General features: G+C 40.9%; 1 protein-coding gene across 2 annotated transcripts; it reads left to right on the forward strand.

Annotated features, from left to right (window-relative positions):
* Positions 1-1996: 1996 nt before the first annotated feature.
* zgc:92590 (uncharacterized protein LOC474322 homolog) lies at positions 1997-18959 on the forward strand. Of its 2 annotated transcripts, none has more exons than XM_060921300.1 (5): positions 1997-2089; positions 12457-12619; positions 13081-13340; positions 14342-14478; positions 16025-18959. In XM_060921300.1, exons 1-5 carry the CDS (start codon positions 2080-2082, stop codon positions 16172-16174), a joined length of 720 nt encoding a protein of 239 aa, XP_060777283.1. In that variant the 5' UTR covers positions 1997-2079; the 3' UTR covers positions 16175-18959. The 2 variants fall into 2 exon arrangements, with proteins under 2 accessions (XP_060777283.1, XP_060777282.1); XM_060921299.1 differs by lacking the exon at positions 1997-2089 and adding an exon at positions 4376-4453.
* Positions 18960-19199: the final 240 nt, after the last annotated feature.

A 19199-nucleotide genomic window follows, 5' to 3' on the forward strand; every position in this document is an offset into this window, starting at 1 on the left:
ACTTTTTTTTTGGACTGTGTTGCAGGCCTGAAACACAGGAATGGATGTATATTAACAAATGAAGTATTTTGGGTTCATACTGTCTGTAATGAAATACAAGTCAATGTAAATTTAGAAATCACTGCTTTCTTTTTTTTAATTTGCACCACAGCATCTTAACTTTTTCTGGTTTGGGGTTGTAGTTCCAATGAAGGGTATTGTCACTGCTTCAGTTTACAAAGACATTTTAGCCAAATGTATGCTTCCAACTTTGTGCCACCAGTTTATGGAAGATGCATTCCTGTTCCAGCAATAACTATACCCATTGCACAAAGTGAAGTCCATAAAGACATGGTTTGATGAGTGTGATGTAGAGGAACTCCAGTGGCCTGCACAGAGCAATGACGTCAATCCCGCTGAACACCTTTGTGATGAATTGGAACACTAATTGGCTGCTTGGCCTTCTTGTCCACCATTAGTGCCTGACCTTAAAGATGGTCTTTTGACTGAATGGGCAAAATTCCCACAGACATACTCAATAATGAGCCCAAAGGGGCCCATAGGTTTGAAATAGCATGTCCAACAAGCTCTTCTTGGTCCAGTGTTCACATATTTATGGCCATATAGTGTACATTCCATTAAATTCCAGGGCAAATCAACTTCTTAACCCGGAAGAACACCATGTATTCATTAATGAGGGCACAGAGCAGAGAATTTGTGCCAAGGAGGTCATGCCACATCCAAACTATAATGAAATCATACACTACAATAATTTCATGCTGATCAGACTACCTGCTGTTTTTAACCAGTATGTAGCCTGTACCTCTGGTGTCCTCTTGTGCAGTGGCCTGGTGTCTAGATGGGCAATTAAGGCAACAATAATACAAAATAAATATGGAACTTTATGGGAAAATTCAATGTGTTAACCTTAATAATATAACCTATTGTTTATACTGTATCACAGTATCAGCTTGTCATTAAAAGTGCAATGTGTAAGATTCAAAGAATTTTACATTACAGATAGTACATTACAGGCATTTAGCAGACACTCTTATCCAGAGCAATGTACAATGAGCACATACACATACCCAGTGCCTGTGGAGTATTTTGGAGTTAGGTGCCTTGCTCAAAAACACTTCAGCCATGGAGAGTTTCCTGCCAGTCCAGGGAATTGAACCAGCAACTCTTTGGGTCCAAGGCTGCTTCTCTAAACTTTAGGCTATGGCTGCCCAGTTTAATTTTAGCTTAAACATTTTTTTTTTAATTTAACTAAAATTATCAACAGAACATGAAGAAATAATAGTTTCGACATGTCAAAGATGTCTATGTATCCTGTCGAAGAGATATCCACTGAAGTTAGCATGCTAACCAGCCAACCCCGAGATAGGACGCATTATCTGTCTTATTTGTACCTCAAGATGTAACACTGAGTCACTGTAGTGTCCAGTCTGCCCTCAGTCCAACATGAGAGGAGAAAAAGAATGCCCGTGACATCACCATATGCATAAGTCACTGCCAGTTACATACATGTTAGCCTCTGAGACCATAGGTGCTAAAGAGGGCAACTGGACTTGCTTGAACTCCTTGAAGACGTTTCACACCTCATCTGAAAGGCTTTTTCAGTTCTGTCTGACTAGTGGGGAGTTCCTGGTATTTATCCTCTAGTGGACCAAAAGCAAACCTGAGAGTCATTGAGGTCACATGCATACATGTCAACCTATACGGAATGCCCGTATTTTATACGGATTTGATTCAATAAACGTAGTATACAGGCGTACAAATAAAGTTATACGGATTCTTTAAAAAAAACTTCAATATTTATTTAGAGTTATAATCAATTCCCACGATGATAAAAGAGCGCATAACATTTACAAACGTACTATACACCACAGAAAGCACTGACAGCCAGTAAAGAGTCTTATGAAATCGCGCGTTATCTTGTGGTAGCGAGACTTCGTTCCACTTCTGATCATGCGCACACCGCATTGCGAGAATCCCGCCAACCGGGAAGTAACATTTCCACCTGAGCGACTTTCACTAGCGACTGAAAAGATTCTGAATGGGCACTCCGGCAAGATCAACACAGACACTTGCTGTGACATGCAGCCTAGTGAGTATTGGTGCGGAGTGCTAAAAAAAGCTGCCATGGAGTACAATTCAGAACATTAGAGTGACACTTTGTGTTTTTGTCAAACATTGGAGCTTTGTATTCATTCTGAAGGTTTATTGTTATTAATATTGAATAAAAAGTAACTTGGATATATCATTGTTAATTATCATTCAAATTTTAGGTAAATTATTTTAATTTGCATCTTATATGGATTTTATAAGGGAAATATGGATTTTGGTTATACAGGTTTGATTGACCAAAGGTTGACATGTATGCACATGGGTCGTTGATACTCTCAGGCTACATCCACACGGCAACGAGATTTTTTTTTAAAATATTACGTCCACATGGGCAATGGATCAGTAAAATTTCAGGTTCATATGACAACGCAACGCTTGCTGAAAACGATGCAATACACATGCCACACCACTACGTGCGCTGTAAGACAGTCCCATCGGAGACACCAGAACAATAGAAGAAGTAGACGCATGCACATAAACCCCTTCTTCTGTAGCATCAGCCACATAAAGTTTTGATTATTAATCAGTAGCGTAAAACGAAAGACGCAGAAAGAGGAATGAATGGGGGTAGATGGAAGCCGGTACGCCAACATTCTGATATCCTCCAGAATTCTTTAATGGTCCGGAATAAATTGAATGCTACACGTTGATGGATTACTTTGTTCTTCTACGCCCTTTATGAGGAATGTATTGTCGGACTTAAACCAACATCTGAAGAGGTGAGATTGCTCCTTTTTTTTTTCCTATGTTTGCTGGCGGGATTGTTTTTGTTTTTGGAAAGCGCACGGGTGGTGCGCGGTTTGGTACTGCTTCCGCAGTGTTTGGACTAAAGACTCTGCCCTAAGGGCTATTCTCTCACTCTCTCTCTCTCTCTCTCTCTCTCTCTCTCTCTCTCTCTCACTTTGCACCATTACATAATAAATATTCACAGTGAAAATATTTTGTAAGCGCGTTTCATGAACCAAGTTATAGGATTTGTTGACAACTCGCATCGAATTCATTATACTTCTACCCGGCGTGAAGCACTGACAGTCATGTGGTTGTGACATCATCGTAAACAAATCCGTTCTACTCATCCAGACGACTTCGCAACAGCGCCGTTGCCAGATTTTTTCACTCTGGAACCCGTTCTCAAAAGATTTCGTTTTGGGGCACCCAAAACGCCGGTGCCGTGTGGACGCCAGGCCGAAACGATAAACAATTTTATCAGATTCACCTGAATCCGTTGCCATGTGGACAGGGCCTCAGTCATCCTGTAGGTGTTAGGGTCACTGGAGGCTGGGTGTGAACGGTATTAGCAGCCTAGAGAGTCGTTAGGGTGACCTGTGGGTCTTTGGCTCTCTCTGCCATTATGTGAGTCACTGAATTCAACTGAGTCTTGGTGTGGATGTATATTCAGTTTTCTGAGAAGTGTACCAAGGACTGCATTGTAGGTGGCTGATAAGTGGTGTCTCAGACCACCTCCTCTGTTCAGTGATGGTTGTTCCAGGTTGACGAAGATGACTTCTTTTACTCCTTTTTCAAACCAACGGTCTTCACACAATACACATCCATACCAAGACTCAGCTGACTTCAATGACTCACATGAGGGCAGAAAGAGAGCCAATGATCCACAGATCACCCTAATGACCCTTGAGGCTGCTAACACCGTTCACACCCGGCCAACAGCGACCCTAATACCTACAGGATGACTGAGAGTGTTAATGACCCATGTGGCCTCAACAACTCTCCTTAGGTTTGCTTTTGGTCCACTAGAGGATAAATACCTGGAACTTCCTACTAGTCAGACAGAACTGAAGAAGCCTTTTGGATGAGAGGTGAAACGTATTCAAAGATTTCAAGCAAGTCCAGTTGCCTTCTTTAGCACCTACTGTGTACGATGACCTGGATGACTGAGAACCTTCACAGACATGTTAGCATCTGAGCTATCTTTTTCTGAAAACTAATGAAAAGAGAAGCAAATGAATTGCTGCAATTCACAAAATAACTGGAATCCAGGCAATGAAATGTGGATTTGCAGTTACCAGTTTTGTGTTGGTATGCTGTATTTTCAGAGATGGGAAAAGAGAAAGAAAAGGGACCCTACCAGGAGAAACTGAATTGCATTGCCAGTCAATGGTATTTGGACAGACTAAGTGCAAAACAACAGTCAAAGACTGGATTACAGACCCTCCACTCACATCCAAGGACATTGGAAACAAACTTGTTTATGGACTGAGTGCATACACTTTGTGTGAGTTACAAATCCCGAGAAGCTCATGACCAGTTTTGCAGTGGCTGGTGCAAGATCTGCTAATGCTAATTCATAAGCTGGCAAACTGTCAGGGCAGTCATACTGACAAAGGTAATGTGGCACTTTTTGACCCAATTATTAAACCAAGCAAAAAAAACCCCAAAACTTTAAAAACATTAAGTAATGTGATATTTAGTTTTAGTTTTATTGAGTCATAGGCAGTGGGTTTGATCAGTCATATTATTAATAAAAAAAAGGTTACATACCTGCCAAGTCACAAGCTGTAGTAGTCTCATGCACTACTAGTGCGTGAGTTGCTGAGGCTGTTTTCTTGCTAAAAACCGAGCTAAGCAAGCTATAATATAAAATATAGGCTGAAGGCACACATAAAGATTATAAGGTAGCAGTGTCATCTTGACCATGCATATACACATTCACACATTCTAAATGGATTTTACTGTATTGGATTATTAATAAGATTATCCATGTATGATAATGCTACTGAATTTTTTGAATTCTGGTGAATGTTATATAATATTGGGTAATATTTACATTTCTGACACTTTTAGAACCGCGAATTGGCCTAGTGGTTAGCATGTCCGCCTCTCGACTGGGAGATCGCACGTTCTACTTGTGGTCGGGTCATACCAAAGACCATCATAAAAATCATACCTATTACCATCTGGCAAGGCATGCTGCAATACAGATGCGAGTGGGGAGTTAAACTCTTGTGGTTACCAGAGGACTAGCCCCCCACTGTAACCCTAGCTGTATAGGCAAGAAGCCGAGGGCTATAAAAACGGAGATTGGTGCTGCACCCATACACCTTAAAGAGTTGGTTAGTACTGGGATAGGAGACTGCCTGGGAAGACCAGATTCTGGTGTGAGAGGGACTTTGACTTGACTTGACACTTTTAAGCACATAACTATTGACTCATGAATTCTTCAGCTGGCAGTTTTAATACAGATTCATTCACTTTTTAGGTTATATTGTAGTTTTATTAAAACCTGTTCTGTACCTTCCTTTTTACTAAGTAGAGCATAAAAAAAATGTACAATTTATATCTGTTCCATTTTGTTCTTTTTGTTTTCCAGCATTTTTTTTCTTTTTTTAAACAAGATGTATCATGTCACTCTTTTCTATTGCAGGAGGTATAAAAAATATCAAGGTGGAGGGGGCTGGCTCAAGTCACCTTATATTAAGCCAGATTACTAAATAATCCAAGATAACAGCATGGTAGCATGCAGTAGCCACTTTGGGTCCAGAAATATAGTGTATGTTATGTGTTGTCCATACTAATTAGGAAACTTTTCCCAGGGATGTGCCTTGGAAGTGTAACAGATTTTAGCTGTTGATTCCACTTGACATAGTGACAAGCAATCAGATTTGTTGTTACATACAATATGTATCATGGACACTCACTGGTTGCCATGGCTCCCCTCAGCACATAAATACTGGCTGTGACGTTACCTCAGTACCAGTACATGAGGACTGAGCCCATGGTAGGTTACTCAAAGCACAGCACTGTACTGAAACTGTGAAAATAACGGAAATGCAATAACACAGCTAAAATTATATTATACTTAAGAAGGTGGCGAACACATTGCACTTAACAGAATGAGTCAAATTGGTTGTGTATTGTTGTTATATATTGATACGATAGTTAGCTATGGTACCTTAGCTCAAAGGCTAAGCTAATATTTGCTAACTTCTTCCCATGAAGCTGTGCCGAGAGACTGCTGTATACGAACGTGACCAACCAGTAGGTTTCCTTGCTCTCCTACAGGTACATAATGTTTATGTTTGGGTTTATGTTTATTAATTATTATTTATGAATAATCTGGCCAGTACGTGAGGATTGAGCCCATGCTGTGCCGAGAGACTGCTGTATATGAACGTGACCAACCAGTGGGTTTCCTTGCTGTCCTACAGGCAATAAAAGTGCATTCAAACACTGAGAACGTGTCGGCCTTTGTCACAGAAACACAACACAACGCAGACAGCGGTTACAGAAGCACTGGTAAACATCTGTCATTGCCAGTTTTGCTAAACATTGGAAAGCAAAGCTCAGGAAAAATAAATGGTGGATTACCTTAGGCTGCTATGTGAACCAGGCAACTGATGCCCCTGGCCGGGATAGAGGGTGTTGGACACGATGTGTGAGGAAGTGGAAGCATGGCATGGGAGCAGACATCCATGGAAGGCTAAAGGGTAACCCTAGTTTTCTGGCACTACCATCTGTTCTCTTTTCCAGTGTTTGCTCACTTGATAATAAACGAGACTTCCTCAGACTACAGTTAACTACCCAGTGTGAATTCAGAGACTGCTGAATTTTTGTTTTTATGGAAACAGTATTTGGACACAGCCATTCAGCAAGCCAAGGTGACTGCACATTCTGCCAACAGGATAGCAGGACTGTTCATAGACTTCAGATCAGCATTCAACACACTCATCCCACAACAGCTAATAGAAGAGCTGAGCCTGCTGGGTTTGACCACCTCCTTCTTCAACTGGATCCTGAACTCACTGGCTTGGGGACCCCAGCCCATTAGGATTGGAAACACCAATTCCAGCATCACCGCACTGAACACCGGTGCTCCCCAGGGCTGTGTGGTAGAACTATGGAAAGAGTCAAAAGCTCCAGGATTTTTGGTGTGCACATGACAGAAGACCTTTCCTGAAGTCTCAACACACCTACATAGCCAAGAAGGCCCAGCAGCATCTCCATTTCCTATGGAGGTGGAAGAGAGCTAATCTCCCACCCTTCCATCCTCCTTCCCTGTCCTGCTATCTGGCAGAAGATACAGGAGCATCCATATCACCACCACCATCACCAGACTCCGCTATAGTTTCATCCCTGAGGCACTAAGATTATTCTACACCTTGCGGCTTCCTAATGCTCACCTGGGTTAGTAAAAACCCGAACTAAATATGATTCAATACCATTGCATAATGCACTTTACAGTGCTGCATTAGACACTTTCTATTTATGGGACTCTTTTTTTTTCTGCCAATATTGCTGCTACACAGCAATTTTGTAGTAGTTTACATCCTATCATTGCAACAGCTGTCATTGCACTGTGTATCTATGCTCACCGGCCACTTTAATCAGAACTTGTTCTTGATTCGAAGATTCCTGTTCTTGGCTGGCAGGAGTGGAACCCAATGTGGTCTTCTGTTGTTGCATGTGGAGATGCTTCTCTGCTCACCATCGTTGTAAAGAGTGGCTATGAGTTGCTATATCCTTCCTGGCAGCTTGAACCAATCTGGCCATTTTCCTCTGACCTCTCTTATCAACAAGACATTTCCACCCACAAAACTGTCATTCACTCAATGTTTTTTGTTTTTCACACCATTCTGTGCAAACTCCAGAGACTTTTGTGTTTGAAAACCCCAGGAGATCAGCAGTTTCTGAAATACTCAAGCCAGTCCATCTGGCTCAAACCAACACCCATCCCGCAGTGAAAGTCACACTTTGAGATCACAATTTTTCCCATTCTGATGTTTGAAGTGAACATTAACTGAAGCTCCTGATTTGTATCTGCATGATTTTATGCATTGTGTTGCTGTCAAGGGACTGGCTGAGTAGATAACTGCATAAAACAGTAGGTGTATGGATGTACCTAATAAAGTGGCTGGTGAGTGTATTATACTGTGTATCTATTGTACTGTGTTTTCATCCTTCTGGGTATTCTGTTCTGTGTCATTGTTTTGCACTGAGTTCACACTGTTGTGCTGTGTATTTGCACTTTTTGTAGTCTGTGCACTCCTATACTGTTAGGTGTTGCATATTTATTTATTATGTTTAATATTTGGTTGGATGTAGGACTTGCTCAGGGTTCATTGTAGGCTATAATTTGTATTAAAACCTCTTATGACCCCTCCCTTTTCACTAAATAAAGCATTTACAATTTACAAATTATAAGATTAAGTGCAGTATCTGCATGGGGTTAGAGAAGCACCTTTGTGACCAAAAAATTGGTGGTTTGATTCCCTGAACCAGCGGGAATGGCTGAAGTACCCTTGAGCAAGGCACCTTAAACCCCCCCCCCCCCCCCCAACTGCTTCCCACGCTGCTCTGGGTGCATTGTATGTTCCTCTGAAAAAGAATGTCTTCTACATGCCATTAATATAATGTATCTGCTCTTATGTGATGAAGCAAATTAATATATACAGTCTTTGATATCTATAGTCACACCACCCATTATTTCATGTCTTATTGCAGGTACTGACAGACATAATGATTGCAATAACTCATCATGTCTAAATAGCATTTCTAAACTCTGGTCAGGCAAAGAACAAATGCAATTTGTTTAAGCTCATTCCCAACATGCTCCTTAATTTTATATGTATTTTGTACCTTTCGTCTTTTCATTACATGACTGGGTGGCACGATGGTGTAGTGGTTAGCACTGTCGCCTCACAGCAAGAAGGTTTCTGGTTTGAGCCCAGTGGCTGACCGGTGCCTTTCTATGTGGAGTTTGCATGTTCTCCCCGTGTCTGCATGGGTTTCCTCTGGGTGCGCCAGTTTCCCCCACAGTCCAAAGACATGCAGTGCAGGTTAGGTTAACTGGTGGCTCTAAATTGACCGTAGGTGTGAGTGTAAATGGTTGTTTGTCTCTATGTGTCAGCCCTGTGATGATCTGGCAACTTGTCCAGGGTGTACCCCGCCTTTCGCCCGTAGTCAGCTGGGATAGGCTCCAGCTTGCCTGTGACCCCGCACAGGATAAGCAGTTACAGATAACGGATGGATGTATTACATGACTGACTGTGTTCTGTAGTGATGAAAATCCCACTATTTGGTTTCAGAAGGGGCGGCACGGTGGTGTAGTGGTTAGCGCTGTCGCCTCACAGCAAGAAGGTCCGGGTTCGAGCCCCGTGGCCGGCGAGGGCCTTTCTGTGCGGAGTTTGCATGTTCACCATGGGTTTCCTCTGGGTGCTCCAGTTTCCCCCACAGTCCAAAGACATGCAGGTTAGGTTAACTGGTGACTCTAAATTGACCATAGGTGTGAATGGTTGTCTGTGTCTATGTGTCAGCCCTGTGATGACCTGGCGACTTGTCCAGGGTGTACCCCGCCTTTCGCCCGTAGTCAGCTGGGATAGGCTCCAGCTTGCCTGCGACCCTGTAGAACAGGATAAAGCGGCTAGATGAGATGAGATTTTAAATTTGCTCACGTCACTTCAAACTTTCCACCACTTATGAAGAGAATGCACTAATTTCACACAGTCAACCTTAAAAATCAAAGTAAGGCTTGGACTGAGGGTTGCAGTCAAGAATAACTGGATTCTCATAAGATCTCATTAAGTTAACAGTGATGTAATTTAATATTAGCATGATACATAATTTATGAAAATAGGAAGAAATAATGGTCTATACTTAGTGTCTTGGGTGGCATGGTGGTTAGAAGAAAAAGAAGAAGAAGAAGAAGAAGAAGCCTTTATTCGTCACATGCACACTTCAAGCACAGTGAAATTCATCCTCTGCATTTAACCCATCTGAAGCAGTGAGCACTGTCGCCTCACAGCAAGAAGGTTCTGGGTTCGAGCCCAGTGGCTGACAGATGCCTTTCTGTGTGGAGTTTGCATGTTCTCCTCGTGTCTGCGTGGGTTTCTTCTGGGTGCCTCTGATAGGCTCCAGCTTGCCTGTGACCCTGCACAGGAAAAGCGGTTATGGATAATGGATGCAAGGATGGACTTAGTGTCTTGATATCAAGAGATAATATTGAGAGATGGTGCTGAAAGAGAATGTGACTAAAACAGGACTGATGATTCAGTTGCAACTCCAGTTAACCAACTACAAATTGGTCAAGAATCAGTCAAGGAGATTGACAAAAATTCATGTATCTTGGTAGTACACTCACAGCAAATGGAGACGTGAAGGTAGACATCAACTCCAGGATCAGGAAAGCAACAGCAGCATTCAGATGGATGATGAGCATCTGGAGAAGTGGTGAGCTCTCACAGGGTATTAAGATAAGACTCTTACAATAAGTTATCATTCCATCCACTCTGTATGGCAGTGAAATGTGGAAAACAACAGCAAAGAAGTTGGAGGCATTTCAACAAAGACTCCTAAGAGAAATTCTGAAGCTCACTTACAGAGATCAATGAACAAATGAAGTTAACAGGTGGACGAATGTCAAACCGTTGAGGGAAGTGATTACCAAGAGAAGAATCTGGTACACAGGACATGTGCTGGAATGCCTGGTGAACAAGCACTGAAGATCGCAATCACTTGGACACCAGAAGGCAGAATAAAGCGAGGAAGGCCCAAGCAAACATGGTAGCGAACTTTCTAAGAAGACATGATGTTAAGAGGAGTCGCAACAGCAAGAGCACAAGAAGTAACATAAGACTGTGGTAGATGGAGAACGCTTGCCGCCCGATGTGCTCCTGACCACTCGATGAGCCCCTATTTAATGCTAATCTGTCTTTATTCATGTGCACATGCACATTATGCGCCTTGCCTTGCTCAAGGGCACTTCAGCCATTCCTGCTGGTCCAGGAAATCAAACCAGTGACCTTTTGGTCCCAATGCTGCTTCTCTAACCATTAGGCCATGGCTTCTCCACTTTATAGCAAGTATAATGATATAAAGATTTCTTATTTTATCTTATCTTAGGTGCTGCAACATTGTCAAAATTTACTCAAAGCCACATAATTCAGGTGCTAGAATTCATATCCTGTTGTGCATGGACTGACATTATAAATTGGATTATTAACTATTTTAAATATCCATCCATTATCTGTAGCCACTTATCCTGTCCTACAGGATCACAGGCAAGCTGGAGCCTATCCCAGCGGACTATGGGCGAGAGGCGGGATACACCTTGGACAAGTCGCCAGATCATTGTAGGGCTGATACATAGAGACAAACAACCATTCACACCTATGGTCAATTTAGAGCCACCAATTAACATAACCTGCATGTCTTTGGACTGTGGGGGAAACCCACGCAGACACAGGGAGAACATGCAAACTCCATACAGAAAGGCCCCCGTCGGCTGCTGGGCTCAAACCTAGAACCTTCTTGCTGTGAGACGACAGTGCTAACCACTACACCACCATGCCACCGCTATTTTAAATAAGGAAATAAATAAAATCCATTACTGGTAGTAAGCAAACCAACATTACATTACAGGCATTTAGCAGACACTCTTACCCAGAGCAACCTGGGGAACACTTAGGGGTTAGGTATGCTGCCATTCAAGGGCACTTCAGCCATTCCTGCTGGTCCAGGGACTCAAGTCTGCGACCTTTGGGTTGCAAAGCCGCTTTTCTAACCATTCGGCCATGGCTTCCCTGCATTAAAATGACCGACATAAACAGACCGACCCTGAGCTTGGGTTACTGTCTGTGTGGATTGTTACATGTTATCCACATATCCACATATTCCTCCCACCCCCCAAAAAACATTTGAATCAAGTGGAGCAACTACTCTATTTGAACTGCAAGGGGTACAATACCCAAGAGTAACTTAATTAATTAATTTAAAAAAAAAAAATAAGTGCCATAGTATTACAAAGAATGTATATTTTGTTCAGGGTAGGTTAAGTAGGTAAAACATAACCCTGAAATCAATTCATCTTCATTCTTGAACAGTATAAATATTTTCCATGCTTTTCCAAGGTTTCTGTATTTCCTTTATTTGAGTAGGATATATTAAGCAGTCTCTGTGTGTCTAACCTTAAAGTAGTCATGTGTTTTGACAGGTCCACCTGATAAGACAGTTTGAACAGTTGTTAGCTTTCAGTTCAAGAATATTTTGCTAAATTTTACTGGCTGTTCTAAAGGGCAGTGTTCCATGACATCACATGTTGATATTAATATATATATATATATATATATATATATATATATATATATATATATATATATATATATATAAAACACCCAGTCTGTAGTCTGTCGTGCCCATTTTGGTTTTAATTGTACAAGTGGTAATGAGGCTCACTGTAACCGTTTTGCTGTTGGTGTTTGTGCGTAAGTGAATGATTATTTATTTATTTATTATTCGAGAGACTTGTAGTGACTCACATGAAATTGTATCTAGCATTGTGTATCAGTTACTGAAATAATGATTTGACAAGATGATATTTTGTTTGTGAATTAGACCACAGCAGAGCTGATGATGATAAGATCATCGGGGGATATGAATGTAGTCCTCACTCACAGCCCTGGCAGATTTATCTAACCTATGATGATGGACAGCGCTGGTGTGGCGCATCCTTAATTAACAAATTATGGGCCGTGTCTGCTGCTCACTGTTATCTTCCGTGAGTATCTCACAGCACTTTTTCTATTTTCCCACTCGGAGAACATCAGCAAACATGATGACTATGATCAAAATTTAAATGTTCCTTACTGAACCTTAATAACTGAAGCCATAATTTTAATATTAGACAGTGTTAATACTGTATGCTGAACATGTACTAACTGATAAAGTAGTTGGTGCTTCCTTTGCAGACACAAAGCGCACTGCCCAAATGAATCCCAAACACCACATGGCTTATTGATATCTTAAAAATAAAGGGGACTACAAGTTGCTTAAAACAGCAGACTTATAAATGATCACAGAACTACATTTACATCAAGAAATACTGTACTCTTCTAATTTCTATGTATTTTAATGAAAGCTTTAAAGTTTATTAAATATGTGTATTTCATCTGGACAAAAATAATACAACACAATCATGAAAAAAAAGCAGTTACTGTATTTGAAAAATTCCATCCAAAGGGCTCATCGTCTTGCTCTTCACCTGGGTGAACACCATTTGTTCACTAACGAAGGCACGGAGCAGAGACTGTGGGTCGAGAAGGCCATACCATATCCCAACTATAATGACAGCACATATGATAATGACTTCATGTTGCTCAAACTGAGCCAGCCTGCAGTTTTTAACCAGTATGTGCAGCCTATACCTCTGGCATCCTCTTGTGCAGTGGCAGGGGAGGAATGCCTCGTGTCTGGATGGGGAAATCTGATCAATACTGGAGGTAAGGCAACAATAATTAACAGTTATTCCGTGAAATTGAGGTGATAGCTGATGAGGCGAGTACGACGAGATTGAGTGGAATAACTGTTTTATTCTATCCACATTCACTGGATTTTGAGAAACAGAGCATTTTTATTTTAATTTTTTTGCAAATTTAATAAATAAAAACTTTGTACAAAACGTTTGACAAAATCATTTCCACTTTGAATGTAAATAAACCGGTGAAATGACAGTAGCAACTTGTGAAAAATGCAATAATAATAATTCTTGAAAAATAAAAAAGATATGTTCTTACCATCAAATACTTTCATTCCATATTTTGTTGCTTTTTTGTATTTTTGGGGGTTTTGTTTTCGAATAGACTTTTTATTTCGTCCTTGGTTGGTTCAGCAACACACTCTGCCATTTTCTTCTTCTTCTTCTTTAGGGCTTTTTTTTCTGGCGGTTGGCAAACCAACTTAAAGGTGCAACCGACTGGGCTGGAGTGTGGAACAGGAGATTGGGGGGGACCTATGTTCTTTGAGCTATTTCTGTTTCTATTAAAAACTTGATAACAAAGTGATATATCTGACTTGATGTGCTCCACCATTTTGTTTTTCTCTACTCATGGTATATGAGCTGATAGCCTACTAGTAGAGTAGCCAATCAGAGAGTGCAATTGCTCATATCCAGTGAATGTAAATAGAATAATACAAAATAGATGTGGACCTTCATGAAAATTTCACAGTATAATAACTTTAATAATCTAACCTATGGCTTTTGGTATATCACAGGATGAACTCGTCATTAAAGTGGCAATTATTTGAGTGACTTAACAGGATTAATAGCACTATTAAGCGCTTATTACGAAAACTACTAATTTATTAACTCATGTTTTCACTGATTTTTAGCTGCTGTTGGTACACCAATTGTTAACAATGGTGAAGCAATGCTGCTTTTAGCTGAACTTTAAATTGCAACACAAGCTGATCAGTTGATCATGTTTTTTCAAATCTTTTCCAGTGAATTATGCATCCGTACTGCAGTGCTTGAATGTGCCTGTAATCTCACGCTCAAAATGCCAGGCAGCCTACGGTCACAAAATCACTGATAACATGTTTTGTGCTGGGTATTTGGAGGGAGGCAAAGATTCATGCCAGGTAAAATCACAATTTTGAAATGATTTATTTCATTCTAACCCTCTTTAATAACCTCCGCCAAGGAGGTTATGTTTTCGGTAGCGTTGGTTTGTTTGTTTGTTTGTCTGTTAGCAACATTACAGAAAAAGTAATGAATGGATTGCTCTGAAATTTTTTCCAGAGGTGTGACTGGGCACAAGTAACAATCCATTAAATTTTGGCGGTGATCCGGATCACCGTTTGGATCCTGGAATTTTTTAAAGGATTCTTGGCGGAGGTCTGCGCTCTCCGAGTGCTTTTCTAATTTGTTCTGTTTTGTTCTTTGTCTTGTTTGCTAATTAGAAAAGGATGATAACCCATGATATCACTTGATTTATGTAATAAAACAATTTACACCAATCAGCCATAACATTAAAACACTGACAGGTAAAGTGAATAACATTGATTATCTCATTACAATGGCACCTGTCAAGGATTGGGATATATTAGGCAGCAAGAGAAGAATCAGTTCTTGAAGTTGATGTGTTGGAAGCAGGAAAAATGGGCAAGTGTAAGGATCTGAGTGACTTTGACAAAAGCCAAATTGTGATGGCTAGATGACTGGGTCTGAGCACCTCCAAATGGCACATCTTGTGGTGTGTTCCCGGTATGCAGTGGTTAGTACCTACCAAAAGTGGTCCAAGGAAGGACAACTGGTGAACTGGCGACAGGGTCATGCCAAAGGCTCACTGATTTGCATGGGGCACGAAGGCTAGCCCATATGGTCCAATTCCACAGAAGAGCAACTGTAGCATATACTGCTGAAAAAGTTAATGCTGCCTAAAACAGAAAGGTGTCATTACAATTTGGCCCTTGTCAAAATTGCTCAGATTTTTATGCTTGCCCATTTTTCCTGATTCCAACACATCAGCTTCAAGAACTATTACTGCCTAATTTTTCCTCCCATTGACAGGTGCTACTGTAATGAGATAATCAGTGTAATTCACGTCACCTGTCAGGGGTTTTATTGTTATGGCTGATCAGTGTATTTTAATATAAAAACCTAATATGTCCCCATCTGAATGAGAAGTTTCATGTTTGAAAGTTTTACCATTTGCATTTCAAGGAAATTGTTTTTAATTAATTAATTAATTAATTAATTAATTAATTAATTAATTAATTAATTAATGGGCCCCCAAATGACAACAGAAAAGCTTTTGCCCTGTTTTCAGAACTATATTTGAGAGTTTAAAGGTTAAAGTGGCTGTTCTCTCTAGAGGATGGCATTGTATGACTGAAGATGTATGAATAGATGAATGAATAAGTGAAAAAATAGTGCTGCTGTAATTGGCAGGGGAAAGAGTAATGCTGTAATGTGATCCCTCCAACCCAATTTTGAGCACTAAGACTCCCAACCAGGTTCTCCCTGTTCTCTGTTGTTCTACTCAGGAGCCCAATTTCATTTTGAAACAGGTTCTTACAAGGTCTTTTTTTGTTTATGATATACAAAAAAAAAATCCATTCCCTGCACTACAGATTCATTAACAGATTTATGAACTACACTCAGTTTTTTTGTCTCTCATTCCAGGGTGACTCTGGTGGTCCTGTTGTATGCAATGGGGCCCTGAAGGGCGTCGTGTCCTGGGGTGAAGGATGTGCTCTCCCTGGCCTACCTGGTGTTTATACTGAAGTCTGTCGCTACATTGACTGGGTCAATGCCATCATAGCTACCAACTAAGAGAGAAAATAATACTTTAAAATTTGGATTTTGTTTTATGTTATAAATCTGATGCTTGATATATGCCAATTCTTTGAAATCTACAATCACATCACACGTTGTTTCAGACCCTTATTCAAGTATTGACAGAATAATGTCAGCAAATGATCATAATTATAAATAACAGTTCTCAACTTAGAAAAATGGTCAGGCAAAGGACACGTGGTTTGTTCAAGTTCATTCGCAATATGCTTATACAGAACAACCTATATTTTTAAAATGCTTTTTGTAACGTGTGCATTTTCATTGCATGAATGTATTCTGTAATTATCATAATCATACTTTCTGGTGTCACCATCCATTATTTGTAACCACTTATCCTGTGCAAGGTCACGGGCAAGCTGGAGCCTATCCCAGCTGACTATGGCCAAGAGGCAGGATACACCCTGGACAAGTCACCAAATTATCACAGGGCTGACACATCAAGACAAACAACCATTCATGCTCACACCTACAGTCAATTTAGAGCCACCAATTAGCCTGACCAGCATGTCTTTGGACTGTGGGGGAAACCGGAGCACCCAGAGGAAACCCACGCAGACACCCATGCAGACACCCATGCAAACTCCACACAGAAAGGCCCCCGTCAGCCACTGGGCTTGAACCCTGAACCTTCTTGCTGTGAGGTGGCAGTGCTAACCACGACACAACCATACCACCCTGGTGTCACTGAAAAGTGGATCTAATTTCAAGTCTGAGATCTCCTGTTTCTTTCTCAATTCATTGGATGACTTTGGTAATATTACCTCTGGCTTGTTTATTAAGTTAAATTTACATTAACAGCATTTAGCAGATGCTCTTATCTAGAGCAACATACAGTACAACATACCCAGAACAGCCTGGGGAGCAATTGGGGGTTAGGTGCCTTGCTCAAGGGTATTTCAGCCAGTCCAGGGAATCAAACTGAAAACCTTTTGGCCCCAAAGTTGTTTCTCTAACCATTCAGCCATGGCTTCCCCCAAATTTGCATCCAGATTTCTGTAAATCTGCTTTATAACAATGTCGCTTAATAAAATGCTAAGCTAATAAAGATGACTTGAAATTGAATTTCAAGCAAAGCACATAATAAATTAGAAGCAGAGGGCCCAAGAAGTACCACATCAGTATAACATTTCAATACCACAGATGGTCAATACCACATAATATACAGCTGTCACTATCGGTTATGATCATTGACCTTAGTCCGTAAAATTAAAGTAATACTTTGTGTTAGTAGTAGTACTTTGTGACAGGGAACATGTGCACTATAAAATAATTATGTAGCTTAACCAAGCTCAGAAGCATTTCTTGGTGCCCAACTCATTTGACTTACAAAATACATTTAAAACCATTATCAGAATCTAGGAAATCTGTCACCACAGTTTATCCTACTCTATTCAAACTAACTGGTCCACTATCAATATGGGAAGGGTTATAAGGCCATCTCAAAATAATTTGAACATCACCATTCTACAGTGAGAAGGATTGTTTACAAATGGCAAGCTTTCAAGACAGTTGCCAATCTTCCCAGGAGTGGTTGTCCCAGCAAATTCAGTCCAAGGTCAGACTTTTAAATGCCCAGAGATATAAAGTAAAACCAAGAGCTACATCATGTGACCTAGAGATCTCTGTAATTGGTTTATGTTCGTGAAAGCAAAATCAGAAAAAGACTGAACAAGCTTGACTTTCATGTGAGGTTGGCTAGGAAAAAGTCCCGTCTCTCCAAAAAGGATATGGCAGCATTGCTTAGATTTGCAAAATTGCATCTGAATAAACCACAAAAGTGCTGGAACTGATGAGGCCAAGGTGATGTGTGGTCATCATGCACAGAACCATGTTTGATGAAAACACAGCATACCACCACAAACACTTCATACCAACTGTTAAGGCTGGTGATGGAAGAGTGATGATTTGGGCTTGTTTTGCAGCCACAGGACCTGGGAAACTTGGAGTCATTGAGACACCAGTGAACTCCAATTTATACCAGAATATTTCTGACATAAATGTGAGGCCATCTGTCCAACAGCTTAAGCTAGGCTGAAATTGGGTCATGCAACAGGACAGGGATCCCAAGCACACCAGCAAATCCACATCTGAATGGCTAAAGAAGAAACAAATGTTGGAATGGCCAAGCCAAAATCCAGACCTCATCTCCAATGAGATGCTGTGGCAGGATCTTAAGACAGCTGTGCATAAATGAATGCCCTCACCAGTGTTGTGCATGAACGCGTTCAAAAGAACGCGTTCACTGAACACGCTCGTTTTTCCATGAACTTTGAACTGAACGCAACAACTTTGTAATGAAAGAACTTGAACGTGAATTCGTTCAAATTATGCGACATGAACGACAAACATGAAGATGAACGAAACATGAAACCTGATGATTCGAGTGGCACGTCTACCTGCAAGATATTTTACGTTCTACTACTTCACTGTCAGTCTGATGTTGTTGTCACTCACTGCCCTGAGGTGCCGTGTGTGTGCAATGCATCATGGATAACGTAGTGTGAAGCCGAAGATAGTGGATGGCTCTATGATTTGGCTCCATACTACGTTACCCATGATGCAGCAGAGGAGAGTAGGCGTAACCCAGCGTTCCCTAGCTACAGTCAGGCAGCAGACAGCGCGCACACCACAGCCGGCGCACACTCACGGCAACATGGCCAGTGAAAGTTCAAGTAGCGGCACGGAGAACACAGATGAGTACAATGCCAAATAATTTTAGAAATTTGATTGTTGTGTGCATACACAGATGTGTACTGAAGAATGAGGCTATCTGAAGTTTTCCTGTTTTGTATTTTGAGAAATAAAAAGCCCTTGAGCATGCATCCCTCTGTCTGATCAGTATGGTTGATATGGTCAATGCTGTTGATATGGATCTTAAAATAGCACTCCTTCAGTGTATATACATATTGGCAGTCATCTTTTTAGAAACACACACATTTATGAGGAGGGCGGCACGGTGGTGTAGTGGTTAGCGCTGTCGCCTCACAGCAAGAAGGTCCTG

This window comes from Neoarius graeffei, chromosome 5 (genome assembly GCF_027579695.1).
Source record: "Neoarius graeffei isolate fNeoGra1 chromosome 5, fNeoGra1.pri, whole genome shotgun sequence".
Taxonomy (NCBI): domain Eukaryota; kingdom Metazoa; phylum Chordata; class Actinopteri; order Siluriformes; family Ariidae; genus Neoarius; species Neoarius graeffei.

What these genes read in the sequence shown, in the direction of transcription:
- zgc:92590 (XM_060921299.1), top strand. Translation starts at nt 4,405, where the DNA reads ATGCTAATTCATAAGCTGGCAAACTGTCAGGGCAGTCATACTGACAAA. An exon ending in AAATCTGATCAATACTGGAG is followed by an intron (nt 13,341 to 14,341) that starts GTAAGGCAACAA and finishes AATCTTTTCCAG; the next exon opens with TGAATTATGCATCCGTACTG. An exon ending in GAGGCAAAGATTCATGCCAG is followed by an intron (nt 14,479 to 16,024) that starts GTAAAATCACAA and finishes CTCTCATTCCAG; the next exon opens with GGTGACTCTGGTGGTCCTGT.